This window comes from Falco punctatus (assembly GCF_963210335.1).
Source record: "Falco punctatus genome assembly, chromosome: 5".
NCBI lineage: Eukaryota > Metazoa > Chordata > Aves > Falconiformes > Falconidae > Falco > Falco punctatus.
Window position 1 is genome coordinate 65,442,866 of NC_137584.1, and position 25,521 is coordinate 65,468,386.

Here is a 25,521-nt window from a genome sequence, read left to right on the forward strand (position 1 = left end):
TTTAGGTTTCACACATCATTTGAGCTTCTGTGTTCATTGGTCCTCCATCACACACACGCAGGGAAAAAATAAATAAATCCATCTGTGTAAAGCATACTGAGGATTTTGTTAGCTGGTGCACTTCATTATTGTAAATATTTCATCAATATTTATGAAATTGTGGTGAGTTTGCTAAGGCAACAAAAGGCATCTTCCAAAGGTTAATCTACTGCTACTTTCCCGAATTTGGCTGGAGGACAGTAGTGAGTGCTAGTGTGGGATGAGTTCGTGTAGCACTTGAGTATCTCCAGTAATCCAGGGGCATGGCAGTGAAGGTGACCACTTCTGCATCATGTTCAAGGGGACTGAGCGGAGATTTCTAGATTTGATAGGACTTGCTCTCAGAGTACTCATAAGCTGCAGCATTTTCAGCTTGACAATTTGGCAGTCACGGTGGTGGAAGCTGGCTGGATACAAAGCATCAAAGTGACTGTTGCTTGGCCAAAGGACAGTAACACAGCTGTTACTTTTAATGCATGTCAAAGTGGACCTGAGGTTTTGTGATCTGATAAATAATGGGCTTAATATTAAAAAGCCACAGCATTCAGTTGCTTAACGGTGATAAGGGAGCGGTAGGGCAAATGAATATGCAGTGTGACTTAGGTTGGTATCGCCCTTTTATAGTGTGTGATGCTCAGAAGGATTCTGTTGTCTAGGTAACAGGGTCTGTACCTCATTTCTTAAGAAGGTGGAACAGATGTTCTTGCGAGAAGCAACCAATTATCACCAGTGAGAATATTGGCAGTATTTAAACTAATTGCTCTGTTGTTGCATGCAGTCCAATTCATATGCTATGAATAGTAAAGAAAATTTAAAGGAAGGAATCTTCCTGGTATGGCTTTTCTGGAATGAAGTTCTTAAAGTATTTGTGGCTTATAAAACAGCACTCATCGGTGCGTGTTTTCACACTTCCATTTATTGTTGTATTTTCTTCAGTCCCATTCAGTCTTTTTGTTTGGTATTTGTAATGTCTTTTCCATGATTGTTGAGTTCCATTGCTCGATCAAATCTCTGTCATATCACATTAATTTCGTTCATTTGAAATATGTAAAAATCTGAAGGCAGTGGGGTAAAAGGATGCTTAGAGTGGCATAAGACACTGAGGGGCTTTTCTAAGTCATGTAAATCTGTTCTGAGGTTTCAGTTTTGTGCCAAAATTCAGGCACGGCTACTTGAATAGGGACTGTGCCATAAAAAGCTGGAGCAAAGGGAGGAAGCTATATAGACACATATATACATGAAACCCCGCTGTATGCTGCTTAGGTGGGGACATAGGTTGTGTGTGGTGGAATAAGCAGGTGGTAACAGTGTCAAGGAAGAGAGGACAGCTGAAAGGGACAGTATGAAACAAGGAGTGCCTGAGCACTCTCACTGTAGCACTCAGCAGTGTGCCTTGTTTTTATGAAAGATTGTGCTAAAGTAACTTCATGTATGAAATAAAATACTTACGTTGCTTATGAATGTAGTTTTGTCTTCCTGGAAGACTGTTGTAGTCTTTACAGCATAGGATATACTTTTGCCTTTTATAAGAGATTTGGTGGAAGGTGTGCATATAAGTAAGTTTTTATACCTTTGGGATAAACTCTGATGTTGGGTATTAAATAAGAAAAAGAGGCATTGGGACCAGATTTGTGTGGGTCCTCAGCAAAGCTAAGCCACACCGTTATGCTTTTAAACAAAACATCTGGCCTCTTGCCTGAACTTTTCCTGAGCATCTTGCCAAATACAAAAGGTCTATTCTATGTTTGTTAGGTAGGGCATTGCAAAAACATGTTTTCTGTCTTGGCAATAATAGGATGAAGGAAGAATCCTTGACCTACTCTCTTTTTATTGTCTCCGATAAAAGATGTGCTGTTTTGATTTTTATCGAACTGTGGAAAATGTCATAATGAGTGGAAACAAAGTGCATGTGGCACTTCTTAGATTATTTGGCTGAGTTATCCTATTGTATTGTAGTGACATGTTAATTGGGGCAAAATGTCTTATTACATTCAGTTATTTCAATAACCACTGTAAAACATTTGCAGTCTGAGTAGGAAAAAAATAACGTTTTGTAGAGGTTTTTTTAATCCTTTTTACCAGGCTACTTGCATGTAACTTATAATCTTTTGCTTGTTGTCCTTCTGATCTGGCTTCTGGCTCTCATTCTGTGAAGTCTTCTGCGTTCACCCTTTGTGATTTAATGCAGATGATGCATCTGGTCTCTTAGCTGTATGTATTAGCTTGTCTTTGCCTCTTCAGTCAAGAGCAATACTGCTTAAATGTTTGTCTTGATTAGCAGAGATGCTCTCTTCTTGTCCTTTTCAAATGCTGTTGTCTCTAACTCCTATTCTAAACCTCTTCTTTGTTGTATAGGGTTTTTTTTAATAGTATCCTTCATATTTTGTTGCTTAGACTTCCTTATGATATCTGGTGTGTAAGTATTCATGACTTCTCATATCCTCTTGTTCCCGCTTGCTTTTCTTCTGTTGATACACTTTTTGATTCTCCTTGCATTTACCTACTGGTGTGTAAGTATTCATGACTTCTCATATCCTCTTGTTCCCGCTTGCTTTTCTTCTGTTGATACACTTTTTGATTCTCCTTGCATTTACCTAATCTATCACAGGGTCTGTCAGCAGCAATATTTACTACTTTTGCAGCTTCTTCTGTATGGTAGAGTGCTAATAATGAAATCTTACAATCAGCTTCTGCATATCTTTCACCTGTTTTCAGGAGAGTTTTCTTCATTTTTACAGTTCAATTGTATCACATATCGCTAGTCCCACATTCTTTCTACCACCCTTGACATACTCTTTGAGCCCAACTCTTTTTCTGCTTTCCCTTTTCATACAAGAATTTGACAGGTACTATACATTTTCCCGTTTTCTGTCTTTGGAAATAGAAGCTTCTTCCTTATGTGCCTTCTTTTCTCTGCAACGGTTCCATGCTTCGCTTTTTCTTCTTTCCAACCTTCTGCTCCAATGCAGACATTAGCCTGCTGTCTTAAGTAACCTCGCTTTCATGGGAACTAATGCTTAAAAGGGCATTGGTGGGCCTCTGGACTTTGTGCCAAGTTTAGGAGGGGTGTTTGCTGTGCTGGATGCTTTTCTGTGTGTGTCTCACCCCTTGACATTTTCTATACTTGCCCGTTGCTTTCCCCTCCACTAGTCTTTTTGCCTCAGTCTTGATTTTCCTGCCTAGTTCATTCCTTTTTGTACTCTTTGTCCCATTTCCCACTCCTTGCCTCACAAATGCTGTTTTTCCTGCTTCAGCTTTGCTAGTGTCCCTACTTTTTTTTTTTCTCTCTTCACTTTTGTTTCCATGGCCAGTTGTGATCCTCACCATTGTAGCCCATGTATCCTTCCCTTGGTCTGTTGTGTTGTTTGGTTTTTTTTTTTCCCTAGCATCTTTTTCCAAGGTCTCGTGTGTCTCCTTGCTGCTGATCGCATCTCTGCCGTTCCTCCTGCTCCTGGTGTTCCTGAGCGGAGCAGCCAGTAAGCTGCAGCCTGTGTCCCTCTCCTCCTGCTGGCTGTCATGCTGGTTTCCTTCTCCCTGGAGTGGTTTTCTGGACAGAGACTGTCCCTTCACTTTCTTCCTACCTCCCCTCTTTCTGGGGCGAGTTTCATGTCCCTTGCCCCAGAAGAAGTCAGCCGCCTTCTCAGGGACTGAATTAAGCAGCAGAAAAATTGGAGGAACTTTCTCCTTTGTTTTAGTGCCAGAGCTGTATCTGTTGTGTGTCATTTCACAGTTCTAAAGGTCTTAAAAGTCCATTTCTACAGAGTATGCACAAATAACATTTCCCCCTCCAAGGGAAAATGAAGCATCAGATAACAGTTTGGTGATACAAAATTGCTTAGCCTAGTTTGGTTTCTTTGCTAACCTGTGCAAAAGTGTAAAATATCTCATAATACTGAGCAGCTTGTGGGATAAAATTATGTTTGTGTCTATTAGTGTTGATTTTTAATGGGAGAGAAACAGCCCTAGCTATTTACAGGCAGCAGTGACTTACTGAATGATCGTTACTCTGGTACAGGTTGAGGATATGGGGAGAATCTTGGAATCTTCATCACTGTTCTGGAAACAGCTCCCAGGTTTAGGAGTAGTCAAAAAGGCAAATTCAAAGTCACTAGAATGTCTTAAAAATGAATTACAGAAGTCAAGAGCTGAGAGCAAACCAGATGCTGCCAACCTCATAAATCCCTGGTGCATTCAGTTGTTGAGTGTCTGTGTGCCATCCGGATCCCCTTCCGCCTCCGAGAGAGCACCGTAGCTCTAGAGAAGGTAAAGAGAAGGGGAGTCAAGAAAGCAGGTGATACAAAACTGCGTCTGTACAAAACAGACTGGGAATCTGTGAGTTGGAAGTGGGTAAAGTGAAGGAATATGCGTGAGGTCTAAAATCAGGGTTGTATGGAAAACTTAGGGAACTGTTAGTGTTCCTGAGAAGGGAAGAACTAGGGCAACTGCAGGAAGATAGCCAATCTCTCGCCGATACGACTTGATTTTGAAACACAGCTCTCCATCTTGTAGAGACCCGGTGTAGGACTAATTTGTGGAGGAGGAATGTGGCTGGGATCTAATTGAGCAAATGCACAAAACCAGTGAAGGACCTTGGTTTAAACTGGTTCTCAATCCCTGATCTGGTGGCTTGCTGGAAGCTGAGAGCTCATATCACGAAAGAGCTGTACTGCCTGTGTGCTGCTTGCGTTCTTTCCTTTGGCGTTTGCCTCTGCCACATCAGGGGCAGGGTAGTAAGCAGGCTTGAAATGCGTTGAGTCTGGATCAAGTACAGCAGCTCTTACTTCTCTGAGTAGGAACACACATATATTAAACATTTTGACCTCAGTGGTGGTCTTGTAAATGGCTAAATGGTTTATATGAACAATCGGATGTTCACAAGTGCCCAGACTGGAAAATCTCAGCCCAAACAACTAGTTTGGCAAAGTCAGGAGGCGCAAACATGCAGGAGGCTTGCTGTAATCTTTGGAATTCTCCATACTGGGTGACAGCATAATTGTGTAGGAGAGTTTCCTAACTTCTGAAACATGGATTTCTCTTTCTTCAGGCAGTGTGAAATTGTTATTCCAGAAGGAAGATGCACATAAATGAACTCTGACATTTTGGCTGGGATTATTAAAATGTTATTTGCTACTGCTAATTGCATGCTTAATGAGATACACCAGATCTGGAAGAGTTCTGTTGCAGGTCTTGAGAGTGACTTCCAATTACTCATTTCTGCATAATATCAGGGACAGTATCTGCATTCAGTTCTTGGGAAGAAAGTCTAACATGAGTGTTCATGGTGTGTTGTTTTCAGGGCCCCATGGCTTTTGCTGCCTTGGGCAAAAAGTCAGTTCAGTTCCCATTTGCTTGCAGTAAAACTTACTTTAGAGAAAGTTTATATTCAGTAGAAGATTAAATACAGAATGCCACATGCCTAACTTCTCGTGGTGGTAAATATTAACCAGTTACTAGTTTCTACTAGTTAGTTTGTTCTTCTTATTATCTACAGGTTTCAAAACCTCTCTTACAGAACCTTTGTTGTTCTGAGTACTTATGGATTGCCATAAGACCCTATTTACCATATCTTGTTTGTATTTTTATCTCTTTGCTCACCAAATTGTATATTACATTAAGCCACCTTTTGAGCCTTCCTGAACCATATCAGTTCTTATTGGGGGAAATACTGGTTTTGCTGCATTCATTGCCTCATTGAAGAGTTTTTCGTATTTAGTAGAAGAATGAGGAAATAGCAGGCTTTAGGTTTGAAACTGATTTTTATTTTTTTTATCCAGTTGCAGTCTGATCTTGTGAGTATGAGAGGAATTTTGTGGTAGGCGTTTAATGACTTGGGAGACCGCCAATGAACATCTTGTTTTAGCTTGCTTCACACATTAGATTTGTGGCTAAAAAGATTGCAGAAAATTTGGGTAAAAAGTGAAAACCAATGAGCAAAAGCAGAAAAATTTAATAGCTAATTGTATTAATAAACACTGAGAAGATCCTAGCTGTGTACTTCCAGAGTGAAATGCTGGATTTGTTGTAAATAACTGTCAACAGACTAATTATTTCTATAGTTCTCGAGCAGAAGCTCTGAAAGAGTAATACTCTTAAATGAATCTTAAACAGTATAAAAGAAACCTGATCATAAAACTACGTGCAAAACTTTTGCTACTTTAAACAGACCCAAGTTAATGAAAGGAAGTTAATGACCAGAAAAATACTCATTTTCTCTCCTCCAGTCTGCAGGCGCATTTCTCGCTTGGAGCATAGTGTTAGACTCAGTTTATACTTGCAACTATAGGCTTGTCTATTAGCTTGCTTAACTAGAGGTAAGACATAAAAGCAAATCAGTTGAAGTACATCAAACTTTAATGGATGCTGTCATTCAGAACTGAAGCAGCTTTAACTTGATTCCTGTAAGGAACAGAGTTTTAATGTGCTTAATATGTTTTGAATTCATAGCTCTGATTTGATATAATTTTCCATTTAAAGAAGACTTAAACTATAAATTATATATCTAAACTCCTGCTTCCCATTCAGGAGTAAGTAGAATGAGTATATATGAAGACTAATCATTAGTTTCCTTTTTTTTTTTTTTTTCTTTCTGTTCTTCTCTCTTTAACTGTGCAAAGGTAATTCTTTGTTTGCGTCCTGAAATGCTAAAATACATACCATTTATGTCATGAAATACTGCCACTGAAAACATAGTAGATTTTTCAGGAAGGAATAATAAAATATTCTAGATCACACTGTTTCTGTGATCCAGCATTATGGAAACATGACCTAACAGAATTGTATCCTGACTGGAGGCTGCTGTTGCATTGCTGGATCAGCCATCAGTATTTGGTCCAGATTAGGGCATAGGCACTTGATTTTCATTTCTTTAGAGGTTCTCAGAGCATGGACTTAATGCTGGTTTAGGCTGACTGCAGGACAGCTGGTATGTGATCTAGCATACAACCAGTGGCTACAAAGTTAAGCCACCACTGATTCTTTTCAAACAGTTTTGAGTCACAGGGGAGTGTTGGATTAATACTTTGTATTATAGGAAGACTGCCTTTTTAATATGCTATTGGAAATTCTAAATTATTGTTAGACTGTTGCCTAATTATGAGACTTGATTTATATTCCTGTATGTTTTTGTATTGGAGAAATAATTGTATGCAGGCTGAGGACTTAGGTGTGACAGTACTCAGCAGCATACTCTTTGACCTTCAATAATACACCAAGTCCTTTACAAAGCAGGGGCAGAGTTAAAATCTGGAGTTGGATTTGTATCATTCAGCATGCACACTTGAGAAGCTGTGTGGGATTTCAGTTACTTGATGTATGCAACATTTCTTGGTTCCATCCAGGGCTGGGATACCTTCCTTCAGGCTGCAGGGAGTCACGTCTATTTACTCGGTGTGTTGTCCCGAAGTCATACTTGCACTGTGCCCCTTCCATTCAGCGGGTCAGAGCAATGGGGAAGACTGGAGCCAGGTTTGCCACTCGGTGGGAGTGCTTTCATTATTGAGCTGTCAGATTAAGAGGAGATGCTGGCAGTCTCCCAGCCAATTTATTACAGAGCCAAATCTGTTAGCTATTGTCTGGGAGAACCCCACACAGATTGAATTTTACAGGTGGTTTTGGCAGATGTTTTGGGTCTTGGGTATAGGTGTGAGCGGGATTTTAAGCAGCTCAGCATTGTCACGCTTGATGTGCTCTGGGTCTGTATAGAAAAAAATCCAGGAAAATTTTGTATCATGTAATAGCAATAATTCAGGATTTAAAGCAGAGGCACAGAATTGCACTTTTCTCTGAGTCCAAAAGACGTATTCTGGAATTCTGTTTATCACTGGTGGGATACAAGAAGTTATTGGATGGAAGTTTTTGTCAAGATCTAGATTTTATTTTCATGAACCTGTCAAATAACTGATGTTATTTGTTATAAGTTGTGTAGCTTGTGATTTTAAACTGTGGAAAATGGAAGAGTATCACAAAATGAAAATTTCAATTTAATAATAAGAATCAAGAAGTTAAATAGGAGATAATGAACTTTAGGAATCAAGGGGACACATAGGTTGTAAAAATAATTTCTATGGGAATTCTTTTCAGGATAGCGTTGCAATAACTGTCCAGTCCTTTGCATAGGTTAGAAATCCATTACCTCTTGAGAGATGGATTACAATGGTGCCATAAATAATCATCTTGAGGTTGGAAAAATACACTTTTTGGCCATTCTTTGCTAAAACACTATTCCTTTTATTCTGGTTTATATAATATTTCTTTCTGAACTTTTTGAGAGGAAAAATTACTTTGAAAAATGGATGACTGATCAGAACTGATGTCTAGTCTTGTTAGTTGCCTTTCTACAAGGGTTTTGAAAAACCTAAGTTGCTGTTGCTGTTTATTCTCTGTGAGATGCAGTGCAAGAGTAAGATTGTAACTGGTTGTGAGGAAAAGTGCAGAAATGTTAGAATAAGATTGCAAGAGAAAACCATTTGCACTTTTGAACCCCAGACTGAATGTGTAGGTTTGTGGAATTATGTGATGCTGCTTCTGAATTTTAAAGCTATGTTAGTGAAGTGGTGTGTTGTATCCTCCTGCCCCATTGTAAAGACTGTTCTAATATAGCTTTAAGTTTAAAAGTATTTTTTAGTTCCATGGGAAAATTTCTTCTCAGTAGCAGAAAATGTCTTTTTTGTCAACCAAAAAGCAAATTTGGAATATGCTCATAGATGTTTTCGATTTAGTTGTTGGTGTTATCTGTGTGGATTAATGTTCTTTTATTGTAGGCCAAATAAGGAGAAAAAACTCTGTGGAGAGATACAGAGCTTAAACTTCTCTATACCTTCCAATTGGGAGGAAAATGGTTATTGTTAAATCTCTGTCAAACTGACTACATTTGGCTACAGAGCTGCTTTTAATAGAAGAGAAAGCTTAGAATTTGATTGTCTGAAAGGAAACAAGGAAGATGCAGAAATTAATAATTCAGATGTATTTTCTAGAAAATATATGAAAATAAATTATATATTTAATATGGGCACTGGAGCTTAGCTGACATTTTATGATCTTAATCTTGGCATTTCCTTACTTAGTTGTATAAAAAAATAACAATTTTCTTGTTTTGGAAGTAATTTTACAATAGTTCTTTTTTTCCATGTAGAAAGAAGTCTGTGCCATGGTATGCCATGTGGGTAACTAAGAAATGGAAAGAGTTGTCGTACTTGTATTTCTGCCTCTGTTTTCCAAGAAAAGCTAAAGTTACTCAATTTTATTTTGCTGAGAACCTCAAGAAATAAAAATGCAGTTACCCTAGTTTTTGTTCCTTTATTTTAGTTAAAATGTAATACTTATGAAGTCTTTTGCCAAGCTTTTGTTTCAGAATAATAATATTATTTAGCAATGCCAGACCATTTTCAGCTCCTGAAATGAAAATATTTATAGAATAAATACTTTCTTAATCCTTGTCATAGGAGGAGGGTGGAGCACATTTTTGTCCTCTTCCTGTCCTGGCATTTGGCAATTTACTGGCTAATTTCTGTTAAGTGTCTTTTTACTTATTTATTTTTTTAAACATAGTTTATCGTTCTGCTGTGGGAGTTTAGAGCCCTCACAGTTTGGTGTGTGGTTGCATGCTTCAGAGGGATGGAACTGTGAAGAAAGGAGAAGGCTGAAGGACGTGTAGAGCAGGCTTAGAGGGACATTTCAATATGAAGGACTACTTGAGATAAAACTGATGAAAATCGGGTGCTTGTATAGGAGGAGGGTTAGAGGGAAGAAGAGAGTCTGTTTGGACTCATGCTTTAAAATATTTCAGCTTGTTAATTTTAATTTGGAGCGTGCTTTGTAAACTCCTCAGTTTATGTTCATGTAAGTTCATTAGCAGTTCATGCAAGAGTGGCACTTGCTAATTTTTGGCATTTCAGTCTGCCTCCTGCACTTGGTTTTGTGTGCCAAAGACTGTCCAAGGGCAGGGCTTGACCAGACGAGTATGCAAAGAATATGTACTCTCTGAAGCAGAGTTTAAGCTACCATTTCAACTTTTACCTTTCTTCTCAGGTTCCTTCAACAGTGCTGGGGTTTTTTTTTTGTTGGGTTTTTTTATATTTATTTATTTATTTATTTATTATATATTTCCATGTCTTTTTTTGTTGCCCACATCTTTTTGAGACCTCTTACACATGTGCTAGCCACAGTCATCTTACAGCTGAAAGGACTGATAAACAGACCCTTCATACCTGCTCAGCTTGAAGCTATTACAAAGTAAAGACTTTATTACTATTTCTTTTTTTTTTTTACACATCAGTTATGTGGCAACTCTGTAAGTTGCGTTTCTCCAACTAGAAAAGGGAATCCAAACTGGAAAATCTCAAACCTGAGAATCAATTTGGATCACTGAACAAAGCTGATTTTTGAGTACTTTTTTTAATGTGGTACACTTTCAGTTTCCCTCTCTTTTCTTCTTTCTGATAACTTTGAAGCCTGTAGCACAGTTAGAAAAGGATTGTTCTTACAAGTTTAATAAAATTAATAGCTGCCTTTTTTTATTTTGAGAAGCCCATATACCTCCCTGAGGTAAAAGCTGCAGCATGAGCTCAGTATGATATTAGGCATCAGAGGGTCTACATGGAAGGGATGATACTAATAACACGGAGGAGAGGATCTAGTCTTGATTAATAACATCTAAATAAGTTGGAAGTTTTAAAGAGCTTCTGAGAAAGTAAAATGATGATCTTTAGGTTCCTTTGAAAACCCCAGCTTCAATTTAAAACCAACTTCATTGACCCTAGAGGCTTTGAATAGATTTATCACACAAGAGGCAGCTTTAAAATTCTACACTGTACAATTGCTTTTATGAGGAATCAGGCTCGTGCTTTGGTCTTTCCTATGACTTCTTGTGATGCACATCTCCATCTGTTAAATGTTTTGATTCTAGCCTTGAAGATGGTTGGGGTAGCAGAGTGCATTTCTGTCAAAGAAACTACCAAGGGTGTTCCAGATCAGTTTAACTGTGTAGATCAAAAGATTGGAGTAAACTGTGTGAAAGATAGGAATACTTCTTAGATGATATTGACCTCAGAATAAATTTCTGAAGATGATTGCGGGTTTTGTCATTGCTGACACAGAAATACATGTTTACTGCAAGTTTTACTAGTGTCAGTAGTGAGAGTGATGTTTGTCTTCCTGTTTTCCCTAATTTTTCTTAGGTTTCCTTCGCAGTGAGATGAAAGTGTCTTCACCCTGCTTTTGTAGGTTTTAGCTAGAAAGTATTATGAATCCTGTGGTGTAAAAGTATTTCTGTGCAACAGTTAGTTCTTTGAGGAATGTGCTGCCTTGGCTATTTTTAAATGTGCTAAACGCCTTTGTAATTGATCATGATGGTTATACTAGTAACAGCGTAACTCTCCTTCTGTCTCACAGAAGTTGTCTTTTTCTTTGTGGGGAGAGAGGCTGAACTTTCTGTACCGCAAAAGAGCAATTCATAATTGCTGGTCTACTTCATCTAAAAGTTACTTGCATTATATGGTGATAATTTGTAGGCTAAGGTTAAACCAAATTACTGTAGAAGGTGGCTGCCAATCAGTACATGAATTTTTTCATCTGCTGGAAATGATCAGTCCTCACCAAACCCACCTTTCATGAAGGCTTCTATAAAAGCACATACTACACAGACATATTGCATCACTGAATCTAGTGCCTGACTGTTATATCAAATTCAGCTAGTAACTTTTTTTCCCCCCAAATTACGATCAAGCTGCAAATGAGAGATGCTGTTTTCCCTGTTATTGAGGCACATTCTTGAACCTTTCTGTTCATGAGATCATGCTGCAGGGTAAATTTATCTCTTATCAGTTGTATCTGCCTGTTCTTGAACCACGATTGTCATTTAGCGTAATTATGTCTTTCATTTTCGGTGCTCATGCCTTTGTTTTTTAGTGGATATCAATCTAATTTCCTTTCAATATTTTATTGGCTACATAACTGAGTAAGCTTTTTCTTCCCTGTTGAGGGAGAGACTGCTCTTGTGGACACCCTTTGCCTCTTTCAGGGTGAGTTCATCTTCGTGTATGCGTGTGTGTGTGTGTAAGGGGAGATGTTTGAGCATAGGTGAAGAAAACCACATGTAATATTTAAAAGTACATCACAGAAGTCTTTTATGTATTGCTATCAATACACCCCTTTTCTCCTGTAAATACCTCAACTAGTATATCTAGTATCAGACTTAAGCTCTCAGTTTTCTTTGTTCTATAGTAATCCGGTTCTACCTTTTTGTCACTTGTACCTGATGCCTTCTTAGTCTTTAGTAGAAATTCTTGGTTAGTTTCTAAGTGCATGAATTCAGAATTTTGTGCAGTTAATTTCATCTAGTTTCTGTTACCCTTTGAAGAAATTACTGCAATTCTGTATATAGTGTGTAGGTGCCTGGAATCGTACAAGCTATTTCATGCCATTCGGGCTATCCAAATGCAGCATTTTAAGATTTGAGACTGTGGCATCAACTAAGAGAAGTGGCGAGCAAAGACATTTGTACGATTCACTTGACCAGAAGAATAATTAAAAAATCTAATAGGTTTACAAGAAAGCAATTGAAGTTGCACAGATGTTGACAATTCAGAATGATGTCCTTCTGAATGACTTCCTACCTAAACTGCTTTGTATGCTGTTACCAAGACAGATACATACTGTTACTCACCTGAGACAGGTTTTTATTAGCATTTTACTGCAACTTGTGTATGATGGAACTTGAAATTTTAGAGGAACAGTAAGCTACAGTACCATTAAAATAGGATGTTGTGTTCACTTAGTAATAGATTTTAGCAGTTGCAGATCCTTTTTACATTTGGGTTGTTACCTTGTAATAAAATGTTGTCAGGTAGAATGCAATCTTTCAATTACTAGGACAGTTTATTAACAACTTCTTTCTAACTTTAGACTTGAATTAACCAAGTCTCCAAACTGATTTACTTTTGTGAAAGACCTAAGAAAAATAGTATTGGTATTATGTCTCATCTATCCATTTTGTATGTTTAAAGTTTATACAGCAATCTGTGGTGCAGAAAAGCTGTAGACAATTATGTACCGTGTCTCTGAAGTTGTCGTTGGGATTCTAGATATGGCTAAAATGCACATTTGTGAAATGTGTTTGTGGTGATGAACAAAAATACAACCATTTCAGGAAAAGGTGCATGACTTAACTGTTAGATATATGTGGCACGTGACCGCTAATAAAGGGAGTAGTGAAAGGGTGACATGGCAAGGTGAAACATATACCAAGCTAAAGTCTAACTCTAGTCTTAAGACACTCTTCCCCTGCCACCCCCCCACCCCACCCACCCCCAATTTGGGCAATATATTTAACAATTAGGTTTTCTGCTCCCTTATTCAGAGAATTTGAAGTCAGGTTCGTTCTTAGTCTGCACAAAGATGATAGGAACCCACAACCCTTCATAGCAGAAGCTGGCAGAAAATCTAAAGTGGCAAATCTAACATGAGTTAGGTCTTTGTTTCAAGAGTAGAGTTAGCTGGGCAACTGGGGACTACCCTGGCATCCTTTAAAGCAGTACATAATTTTGAAGCTATTTAGACAAATATTAATGACAGTACTGTTAGGTCGTTGGTGTGGAGGTTAAATATTGACAAAATTCTAGTCATGCGTAAAAGTCATTAGGGTACGTAGTTGATACAACCACGATGCAAGTAGCTTTAAATATGACCCCGTGTTTTCACATTATTGGCTTCCCCCTGTCTGCTTTAATGAAAATACTGTTTTTGAAATCTCAGGTTTCTTTTTAGCTAAACGGCAGATCAATAATTATCTTTGAAACATCTCAAATTTGCACTCTCTTGATTTCCATAGCTGTGTATTTAGTTCTGCCCTGTATTCCTTTCTGATCCCACCTTTCCAGTGCTTTTTGAATGACTCCCCTCATCTCCGCTCTTTGTGGACCTGTTCAGTCCTTGTGGGTCACTCTCTTCTGCTTGTCTTTGTCTCTAGATGAGGTTATTTTCAGCTGTAAATCTGACCAACATTTCTGTTGGTGACTCATGCTAGCCAATTGTACCCTGAGCTATAGTTTCTCATGTCATCTAGTTGGTGCCTAGCACCATTGCAAGCCCAGCATGGCTAGAGCAGATCTTCCATTCTTGACGCAGTGCGTTGGACTCTAGAGCCAGCATTTTCTTGGTATGGCTCCCAGCTGCTGTGCAGCATTCACAGTCTTGACAGCCAGAATGTCATAAAGCCTTTAAAACTGTGCTGGTTTGGATGTGTACCACTTCCGTCCACTTGCAGGTTTCTATTGTACGTGAAATTTTTTGTGGCCTCCTGTTATATTAGTGTTAGAAGTGCTATTATATATATTTATCTATATATAGTACTATTATATAGTAGAAGAAGGTGGTATACAGGTCTGTTGTTTGCTGAAACTACAAAAGCACTTCCAAAATTACTAGCTGTGCTAAGTGCTAAAGCATTCACTTAAGACAGGTGACAAGAAAATAAAATTTGAGTTGCCTTCCACCTTATTTATTGACTTAATGAATTAAAAGAAAAATGAATTAACAAATTAATTAATCTGTTGGAGTACAGAATCAATAACACAAAAGCTTATTTTAATATTTTTAGTAATAACTTACCAGTATTTTCTGTTACATGTTCCATCTAACATAGTCTAATAATCTAACAAGATTATTTGACAAGTTTTCAGTCTAGTTTTTAATATTGGTTGGTGTCTAAATAACTACAGAATGAGTTTAAGTCAGAGAATCAAGTCCATATATGTTCTTTATAAATAATGAATATCCCATTAAATATAACTATTAGAGAAGATGTCTTTTGGTAAGCATTCATATCTCTGAAATATTTTGCTGTGTAACTACTTCTCATGAGAGAAAAACATAACATTTTTATTTATAAGGCTGCAGTAGCCCCCATGATTAAGGTGTCAGGAGCATCCCAGCATCTTCTAGATTGCACCTTTAAAAACAATCTTACTGCTTTTAACATGTTCATTGACAGTACAATTTAGAAAAATTGCTAGCTTTTATGGGCAGGCCAGGCTGGAGAAGCAGGCAGGTAGAGACTGTGTCTGTAACCTGCGTAAACAGGCTTTATTAGTTTGGTGGGAGCTCTTACCATCTATGTCTGCAACTGTAACCAGTCATCCAGTAGCTGAAAAATCGTGTCAGAACTTTTTTGCAGACACTGTTGGCCTTAGAGTACTGTATTCTTCACCTTCAGCTCAGATACAGACATTCTCTGTTAGAAACTCAACATGTGTAGTATAAAACTAACTTGATTTCTTCCCACGTTCCCTTACTTGTAATGGTAATCAGTGTTTAAGATCATACCAGTAACTCATGTGAAAAATGCTGGGTGTGGATAGGGATGCTTATTGTGTCATCTAAGTTGAATCAAAAGAGAAGAATGATGCGTTAGAAGTAACTTACTCATTGTAAATGAGTGTATGTTATTGTTCTGGGTAAGAAATTTACACTTTCTTTCATATTTAAGTATCCTTTTTTGTGACTTGCATAAAAAGGAGAGGTTTCAGGTTCATTTATTAATCAGGCTGTTCTAATAGCCCACTGCTATGTACGTTTTCTCTCTGGACTGGTGTGAGCCAGAAGTGTTTGAGAACTTAAATACACACATTCCTGTCTCGTTTTCATATAGTACCTTTCTGTTAATGCACAATGCTTTAGGCAGTCTTCCCATTCTTAATGCTTTACGTAACATTTCTGTTAGTGTTTATTATATGCTAGCATTTGATATGGAAATATATTCTCTATGGCTGTTTCTTACTGCAAAGTTTTACATATTTTGAGATAATGGTTTATTTAATCTCATTTTTTTAAGGAAGAAAAATCTGGAGTTATTTTATACTGCTATTGCAGCCAACACTATCTTTAAGAAAAATCTAATAGCAAATAAAAAAAAAGTGCCTACTATATTTTTTTTTTCTTCTCATAGTGTAAAAATTATCATAAAATAGAAAGAACTCCTTATTGAGAAAGAAAAGAGAAGAGGCAAAGGCATTACATGAAGTCCCTACTGGAAAACAGTTTTTAATATTGCTAAAGACAAAGTATACAGCAACATCTCTTGATGCATGTCGAAGAGACTTATTTTAATCTCTAGAGTATTGTTAGGTTATAATTCTGCAAGTTGTTACTATTTACGTGATAAAATGATATCTGCTGGTATCTTGTAAGTGATACCTGGGTGTGACTATTGATCAGTTCATTAGGGAGGAATTTCTTTTACAGCTAGAAGTTCTTAGTGCTTAGAGAGAGAAAGAAACAAAAAGAAAATGCTTCCTGCTTAGTAGAAAAGGCATTTAAATTATTTCATTTGCTGGAAAACAGGAATAGATCTAAGCAGTTGTAATATTCCTTAGAACATATCTTGTCTTGACAGATATCTGTATAGCCAAAGGATAATATAAATTAAAATTAATAATTTTCCATATTCCCCTATCCCCCCCGCCCCCATATTGCATCTTTCTCTGTAAGGTGAAAAAAGGGACGATTCATTTCTCTCAAATGTGCCTTGGAACCTACTCCATTTACTATTTCGCCATTATAAATTGATTGTTGGCAATTTATATACTAGTGCTGCAGATGAAAGCAATTTTCAGATAAAACAGAAGTGATCAATCATTCTTGTGACTGCAGTATGGAAGAGGGGAAAAAAAAAAAAGTGATTCCATGGAAATGATGTTTTTGGGAGTACTGCTTCCCAACTCCTCCTGAGACTGATTTAATCTGGCAGAAGGATGACTTCAGCAGTGGTGCCTGTTCTAATGTGCTGTCTAATTAGTCATGAGACTTCGTTTTCTTTCTGGCAAGCCATAAATAAGCCTGGGTTTATTTGTGCATTATGGGATAGTAGTTGAAACAATGATTAGAAAAATGGTTTTGGTAAACTTCTTTTTGAAAACAGCCTTATATTCTGAGAAGATCCACCCTGTGGACTTCTAGGCAAGTGAGACAGGGATCCAATGCAAAAGAAATCATTGTACTACCAATAATTTATGTGGTGATCAAGGACTGCGTTGTCCACATAAAGAGCTGGACCAGCAATACAGACTTCATTCTGGCATTCTCAAATCCTGATGTTCACCTTTAACAGAACAGTTGTGTTTGTGTGTAATAACATCTTTTACTTTAGGATAGAGGCTGAGGGTGAGTGGGATGAGTAGGTGGGATGGGCAGCTGTGTGCTGACTGTGGGGCAGAGAAGGGTAGCTGGCGATGGCCAGCTGTGTTGGCAGAACAGTAACCCATGCCACGGAGGCTGTGTATATACTGATTTTGACATTTTGAAGATTATGTGCTGAATCACTGGCATCTTTTCTTCTAGGGCCTCTTCTAGGATTAATTGCTCACTCTTTGTGCTAAGCCCTGTTTTGTTGTCTTGTGTCTTTCTTAAAAAAACACAGAAGTAACAAGAGCTTCTCTGTTTCTTTGCAGCTTTTACGAGAGCTGAAGCACCCTAATGTGATTGCATTGCAGAAGGTTTTCCTTTCTCACAGTGACAGAAAGGTTTGGCTGCTGTTTGATTATGCTGAACATGATTTGTGGGTAAGTACAGATTTCCCCGAGTGTCTGAGGTAGTATAATATGAGTGTGTGCGGTATACCTTCATATAGCACAGAGATGCATAAAATTTGTAATTAAGGGTCTAACTGACATCCTGTTATTTGTACACTTTAAAATCTCCAAAAAGCTATGTAGAATTTTTTGAAGTCATGTTGCATTTTGAAGTGAAAAGATTTTCCTACAAGCTCTAATTGGAGTTAAAGAAAGCTTTCATAAATGGAGGACTTGTAAAACAGTTTGCAACCAACCAACCAAACTCTCTCTCTGCTCTCCCTCTCTTTCTGCTCCCTTTCTCTCTGCACTTCACTGAGTCCTATCACTGAGATATAGTGGAAGTGACCAACATTCAATCATCTAATTCTAAACAGTGAATTTGTGACAGTATGAGCAGAAAGAAAATAAGAAGAAAAAGTAGTGCTGCTGATTGGGCCTACTGGTCGACTATAACTATATGGAAAAGGAGTAGAGGCTTAGATGTCTGTTTTTAAGTTCCCAGCAAAATATGATATGATTTGATTTAATCTATTGTAGAGATGGACATCAATGATGTGATGAGTTGAACTCATACAAATATCCAAGCTCCACACCTGTTCGTAAGGTGTGAGTTGCTTGGGCTTGGATTTGTGTTTAAACCCAAAATATATAAAACACTAAGAGTATTAATGAATATGTTTATAATTTCCTTGAAAATATTGGCAAGGAGAGGAAGCAGTAATATAAATTCCAATATTGCTTTTTAAGGCTCAATAATATAAAAGTTTCTATTACTAATGTTAGTGACAAATTGCTCAATTTCTTTGCACTTAGCTCTCAAGAGCTAATGAATATGTACTTGTAAGTGACACAAATTGTAATCTGGAAGGAACATAAAATTAGACCATGCAAAAAGGTGCTCCTGGCTCGGAACAAGTAAAGTCATAGTATTTCGTTCCCCTTCGTATGCTTAAAAAAATATCTAATTTGATTTCTCTTATGGAGTCACAGATTTGTATTTTAAAAGTTTTCTTCATCGAAGTTAAGTGTATACTTAGAGTTTGTGTATTTCTCATAACTGGTGACAGTGATGATGGATAGGAATACAGCAGCTAAACCCCTGTATGGTACAGAATTTATTTGTGCACCAAATGAGTTTACTCATTTTATAGAACAACCACAACAAACATATTTTACTGCTACATTGAATGGCATGTTTAAAATACCTTTTTTATAACCTTTTCCATTTGAATTTATTTTGGGCAACTGGTTATTACGCTATATGTGATTTTTCACATGGTTTAACAGGTTTAGATGAAGAATAACTGCAGTCTAATCATATTACCACTCTTCACATCTGGCTGGGTATTGGTCATAATCTCAGTGAACTTAATTCTTTTCTATTCCTTGAGACTGAAATGTTTGTTACACTACTTATTTGATGTGAACTGGTCTCCCACTTCCTAACTCTTACTTTTTGTTTCCCCCCCCCCCCTATGGGACATGCTACACGAATCATTTCTCTTTTGCTGTATAATTGCCCATGTTTCCTTGCTTCTTAAGCCTTTGCCAGGAATTTTTTTTCTTCCCTTGCATAAAGTTAGCCATGTTCAAGGCACTCTTGGTTCTGGCTTAACCTTGGTCCTCATTTCCTTTACCGTCAGCACTTCCCAAGCATCGCTCTTAATTCCCCTTTTGTCTCTTTTGCTCACTCCCAACTTTGTGTCTTTTTCCACGCTGCCTCCTACACATGGAACAGCCTCCCAATTAACGTACGTAAAGATCCTTCACTATCCTCCTTCAAAAAACTCCTGAAAATCCACTTATTTTGTAACGCATTTCAGTAATAACAACCACTTGTCATTCTGTCTGTGTTGTGTTGTGTTTTGCATTTCCTGTGCTTTACAGCTTGTGCCCTTTCAGCTCTTTGGGGTAGAAATTGTAGTAGGGGATTGGCACGTTTTGTTATTGCTTAGCACCTTGTGCTCCCCCAGCACTACACAAAAGCAAAAAAAGTCTATTCATTGTGGGTATCACTTTAGAAGGATTTAAATTTTGGAATTGTAGATGTGCTATCACTAGAGAGAGGTAGTTTCAATGGTTTCAAATATAGGTACCTTAGAGTTACTTACCAAAATTTGTCTGAAGTATGGGTATCGTCCTTCTGTTCAAAGCTGCCCAGCTGTATTAACTCCTACTGGCTGCAATGAGAAGAGTAAATGCTCATCACTTCCAAAACATCAGATTAATTAAAATCATTACATTTTTTCAGCTTCTGTACTGGAAACATTTGGCAAGAGATGAATAAACTGTATTAGATGCTATCTTATACTGTTAATTTTGTAATGCTGGAAAAAAAAGATTGTCCTGTTCTAATGAGGAAAAGTGATGGTGCCAATTAAGCTTATTAAAAAGTTCTTTTATGGTGAGCAAGAACTTTTTTTTTAACTTTGCATTTAATTCCCAATGATTAGACTGCTGAAATATGACATGTGAGTATAGATAGCACCATACTTTATAATTTGCTGTAACTTCTGTTGATACCGTTACTAAGGGATGAAGAAAGCTATTCTAATTTGAACTACTTTTGACAGGTAATGCTGATGACTTACTATGTTGTCTTTGCCTACAAACTTAAACAGTCTAGAAAAGATTTTTCCTTCGTTACCTCTCATGTTGCATTATACAAAAAAATGCAAAGCCATTCATGAGGTTACAACAAAGAATATCTAAGAGTATAGGAATTCTTCTGATGAATTGATTTATAACCCTTGTTTGGTTTAATTACCATAACTCTTAATGTAATCCACAGATGATTTCCTTATGATTTTTCTTGGCTGTTAGTGTCTGTCAACTGGTAAAGTTCTTAGACTGTTGGATGTGCCACATATGTTTATAGTGTATTGTCTACACTGTCATCGCATTATATATGCTCATGCTATGAAGTAAATGCAAGATTCATTAGCTTGTAGCTCAGTATAAAAGGAATATCTGATGGAAGGTTAAAAATGTGTCTGTCCAGAGATGGTATTGAGTATCTCATACATTACAAGCCACATCCTTTCTAAATCCCTGGCAACCTGCTTCGGTGTCACACCTTTATATTCTATATGTCTGAGACTTTAAACTTCAGATATTCATAACCACAGAACCAACCTTCTCTTGTTCTGTCTCCTGTGAGGGACTTTTCTTTTTCAATATCTACTCATAAGGTCGTGAGTGCTTTAAATCCAAATTGTATCCAGGTTTTCTGCCTTGATTAATGTATGTTAAGATCAAAAATGTAACTATGTTAACACGTAGCTGAGTTACTCTTAAGTCCATGAGTGGAACTCATACTATTTTAAAGTTACTTTTTCCAGTACACAGTTAAAACTTTAGTCTTATAAAACTATGCATGGATGAAATCTTTCCAAGAAAAAGTGTAATTCCTTCAACTGATATGTGTATTTTTCTGTTAATTTTTGACCTTTTTTTTTTTTTAAAAAAAAGGTTGTTTTAAATCCATAGGTTTTTGCTGTTTTATCACTAAGGAGTAACTTATTTTCCTATTCAACTTCAATGTGTGTTCTTATTTTACCTTAGTCTTAAGTTGTGTACTGCTGTCCAGAACTTCCTATGTAAAACTCATGCACTTGAAGACATTATTCAAATTTATATTAAATGCATGATGGTTACTTCACTGGACTTTTAGAAAAGTTGAAATCTGCTCTGAAGGTGAATTCTATTTGTTGTCAGTGTAGTTACTTTTAGTCATTGAAGAGTTATAATACTTTAGAGCTTTTTTTTGTTCCTAGCTGCTCTCCTATATTTCTATAGCATCTTATTTTTAGTATTGAAAATGCTTTCTAAAGCATGTATTTTTGGTTTTGGTACTGCCGATAAGCACATGTTCAATGTCTTCAATTCCATAGTGTCTATATTGTTAAATAGGAGTTTTGTTCCTAAGCAACGTTTATGTAACTCTTTTTTTGTATGTGCTGAATTGATAGGGTATCCACATTTTTAGCTATGGTACAGAGTTAGTTTCCAGACTCATTTAATATATGCATGTAACTTGAAAGCCTTAAGATCCCCTTTTCTGGAAATCTATGTTGTAACTTAAATCAGAAGCTTCTGATTATTTTTTTTTTTAAAATATCATTCTGAAAAACAGTGGCGTTTTTATCACAGTAAAATGTTTTGAATGTGTTTTATGGCCATAAAAACCATTGTTGATTCTTAATAAATGGGTTCTTAAGTAAATTATTAACTATGATTTGATAATATTGAATGTGATAATACATTCACTGTCCAAGACCAGTTGAACCATGATGGGTATTTTTTAGGTTTGGTTGAATGTTTCTCTCATTATTAAAATCTGGTGACCTCTAACAACTAACTGCTTAGCAGTAAATACTACTGAGAAATATGAAATAAAATGAATCTTGAAAATATTATTGATAATAATGAAAATATATGCATAGAATGGCTTTGTATTATATTAAATACTTGTTACTTATGTATATTGTGCTCTTTAAAAGTGTAGGATAGAGATTATAAGCATGGTCATGTGTACCTAAAAATAATCATCAAATAATGGAAAGGAGAAAAATATTTTTCCTAAAAATAATCATCAAATAATGGAAAGGAGAAAAATATTTTTTCTACTTGTAAATTATGTAACACTAGCTGACTCTCTCAATATACATATAAATATACTTAATTTCAGCAAACAATATTTTGAATAATATTCTTATATGCTAAATGAAATTGTGAGGGTTTTGCAAACTGATTTGTGCAACAAAACTGCACATTTGCATAATCACACGAATGTTTTCTGATATATCTGAGTTTTAAAGTATTCCACAAATATGGTGTAATCGATTATAACTCTTTCTTCCACTAGGCTTCAGTTTAGTTCTAAATCTTGAGGATAATTCAGACAGCAGTTGATCACAAATATTTTTATATAGATGAAAATACTTTTCTCAGTGTAGTGGTTTTATTTTTTTCTCTTTTGATTTGCTGCAGTCATGTATATGTTTTTGTTTTAATTCAGTCCTGCTCCACTGCGTGACTCTTTGTTCTGTCTCCTCTATTGTGTGCGTAGTTACCGATACAGGATTCTGCTAGCTGGCAGAGGCATGTAAGATTTGTTGGGGAAGAAGGGAGTGGGCTGGTATAGGTTTTGATGGCTTTAACATTCCAATTTTTATCATCGGCCATGGTTATGGAAAGTCTTTATGACATGATTTAGCCCTTTGAAATATAATGGATGGGGTGTTTTTGATACCAAAGTGATGCTTGGATATCTTGTGGAGAGCAGCGCCATTTCTTGTTGATATCGATAGTTGTCTGTTCCGAGAACGCGCTTGTCACTCACAAAACTTGCTTTTTCTGCTGGGGTTGTGGGGGTTAGAGGGTACTTTATGTGAGTTCATTTTCCGTACCATGAAGTGTGAGAAATGGGGGAAACAACAGGTAGGAACAGACCCCAAAGACAGAGGCAAGGGTGCAAAAGCATGACGTGTGAGGAATTACTGTGAATGGAATGGCCTGGATACTGAGTGTTTCAGGGGTAGCTGAATTCTGATGTTTTTATTATCATATAGAGTTATTTTGACATATTTAGGTCTGAAAGATGTAGAAGACCTAAAAAGACCCCAGCAAAACCTAAGAAAATTACATTGAATCTGTTGTCTGCTTTGTTTCAAAGCTTAGGTATTTAAAGCGAGTTGGCATTAGCAAATGTTACTGTATCAAAGCTTCTTTCACTGTTACTTAAATTGTTGACCTCTTGTCACTTGGAAATGGATTTTTCATTAGGCAGTTTGGTTAATGACTTTCTGGAGAAAATACTTGATAATGGCCATGTGCTGGCATCATTTAGAAGGGAGCATGTTGAGGTGAAGTTTTACACCACCCCCACCACCCCCTTCTGAAGGACTGTTGCATTGATGGCTGTAATGATTCCAAAATTGGAAACTTAGGTGATTGCTGTAGAAATACTTTTATCCACTTTTGTTTTGATTTTATTTTATTGTGATAACATGCTTGACAACGTTTAATTTTTTTTTAGTGTCTAAAACCTTAGTGTCTGAAATGACTCCTAAGGGTAGGCTTCTGAAGCTGTGATTTATTTTTGGAACAGCAAATATTACTCAGGTTAGTTGGGTCTATGCTTCTTTTAAAAAAAAAATAAATAAATTGTGCAAACAATGCATGGTTGATTGTTTTACCACCTTTGGATTTTGATTTATTCTTCCATAGACTTTTAAGTGCTTTGCAACTAATGCTCAATATTAGTTAACTTTGATTGCTGGGTATTGATTGCTGAGGAGAGAAGATGGAAATATTCTATGTTTAAAATGAGACTTGAAGTCATATAATCTGCATTTTCCTCTTGACCTTGGCACAGATTTAATGTGTATCCAAGCTTCCATGTCTTTAAACTTCCATCTCTTTAATACTAAAACGTAACTTTACTGACACATTGACGTAATTCTGTTTTATTCTCAAAGGCTGTATTAGGGATTGGATAGAGCAAAGGGTTTGTGCTAAATTGTTGGAACAGACAACTTCAGTGGGAAGAAGCATCTGTGTTGACATCATATTTCAGTTTGATGGAGATGCATGTAATTTTGAAATAAGCATTGGCTTAAGCAGTAGAACTCAAACTAGTCAGGTATCTTAGGGGGTTGTGTCTTGAGGTCTGTGGATCATCTCATGTCTGTTGAGGTGGGAGCTCACACTGTAACTTCATTTAGTCAGACGTGCATAAAATCTCTCCTTTAGCTGTCTTCTTTCTTCCATGAAAACTTCCCAGGTCTTGTTTGTTTGTTTGTTTTAACCTCTGTCATACTGAACAACAATTCTTAGAATTGGGAATGAGATGACACAAACACAGAGAGAGTACGTTTGCATCAACTTGGCTTCTTTGGAATCAGGCTAAAATTAGGATCTTTTTAAATGTTCATTTAACTGCTGAGTAAATACCAGGGATTTTCTTAAAACAAGTTAAATGGGTTTGCGGTATGTTGTCATGCATTATGTTTACTTGGTTTATGGTGGAGGATTTAGAAAATGTGTCTAGTTCTTCATCAGCCAATTTTCAAACTAATTTCAACACACTAGTCTGTAGAAGGCAGACGAACTACTAGACTGAACATAGTTCAGTGAGTCACCATTGTATGTTTTGTCCAAATGCTTAGCTCTTTTGCACTTCTTTATCTCTTATCATTTATATAGTCTTGCCTTTGCAAAAGCTAAAATAGTCTTACTGAAATAAGCCAGTTCATCCATTTCTCCTCTCAATTTTATTACATTTTTTGAAGCTGATAATTGGGAATAAGCAGTTAGTAAATAAAACCAGTAGTCCCAGAGATTGCAAACAGCAAATTATAGCAAGCCTCTGGAAGCTTCATTGCTTGTCTAGAATGTTAATAAACATGCACTTTAGTGTTGGTCAGTGAAGTATTAATTTAATTTAGAGTATAGACTTAAAGTCTGCCACAAAGTCAAGGCCTTGTTTAAATTTAAAACAAAATATGTAGAAGTGATAGAAATACTTTCACTTTATCTTTATTTTCAAAAGTGAATACCCAGTTGACTCACAACATTTTTGGAATCCAATCAGTGGAAGCATGTTTTTAAGATTTAGGAATCTGAAAATACAGATGCACAGAAAGGGAAAGTAACTTGGCTACTTATGCTGAATAGATTTAAATGTTGCCTGGAGCTTCATTTACCTCATATGTCATGTGTTCTTTTGTTTTGAAGCATTTTAGATATATCAGTTGGAGGGTTTGCATCTGCAATGTGCTGATGAACTAATTAAAATGAAATTGTGGATGGCTTTCTGTTCTGCAGCATGCAACTGGCAGTGCACACTGACAATTAAGGCTTTCCGAAACTTTTGCTGAATGTGTCTGGGTATTTTCCAGCTTTTGTGGTCTTA

The 25,521-nt window shown here is 36.8% G+C and overlaps 1 protein-coding gene across 2 annotated transcripts in view; it reads left to right on the top strand.

The window, feature by feature from the left end:
* The window catches only part of CDK19 (cyclin dependent kinase 19), a 133,394-nt gene that overhangs the window by 33,749 nt on the left and 74,124 nt on the right, over positions 1-25,521 (top strand). For both annotated transcript variants that reach the window (XM_080388202.1, XM_080388201.1), the window contains one exon: positions 17,481-17,591. Coding sequence is in view for 1 of the 2 variants with exons in the window: in XM_080388201.1 (XP_080244327.1) it covers positions 17,481-17,591 (111 nt within the window). In the remaining variant the exon portion in view is untranslated. The remainder of the gene's footprint in view (positions 1-17,480; positions 17,592-25,521) is intronic.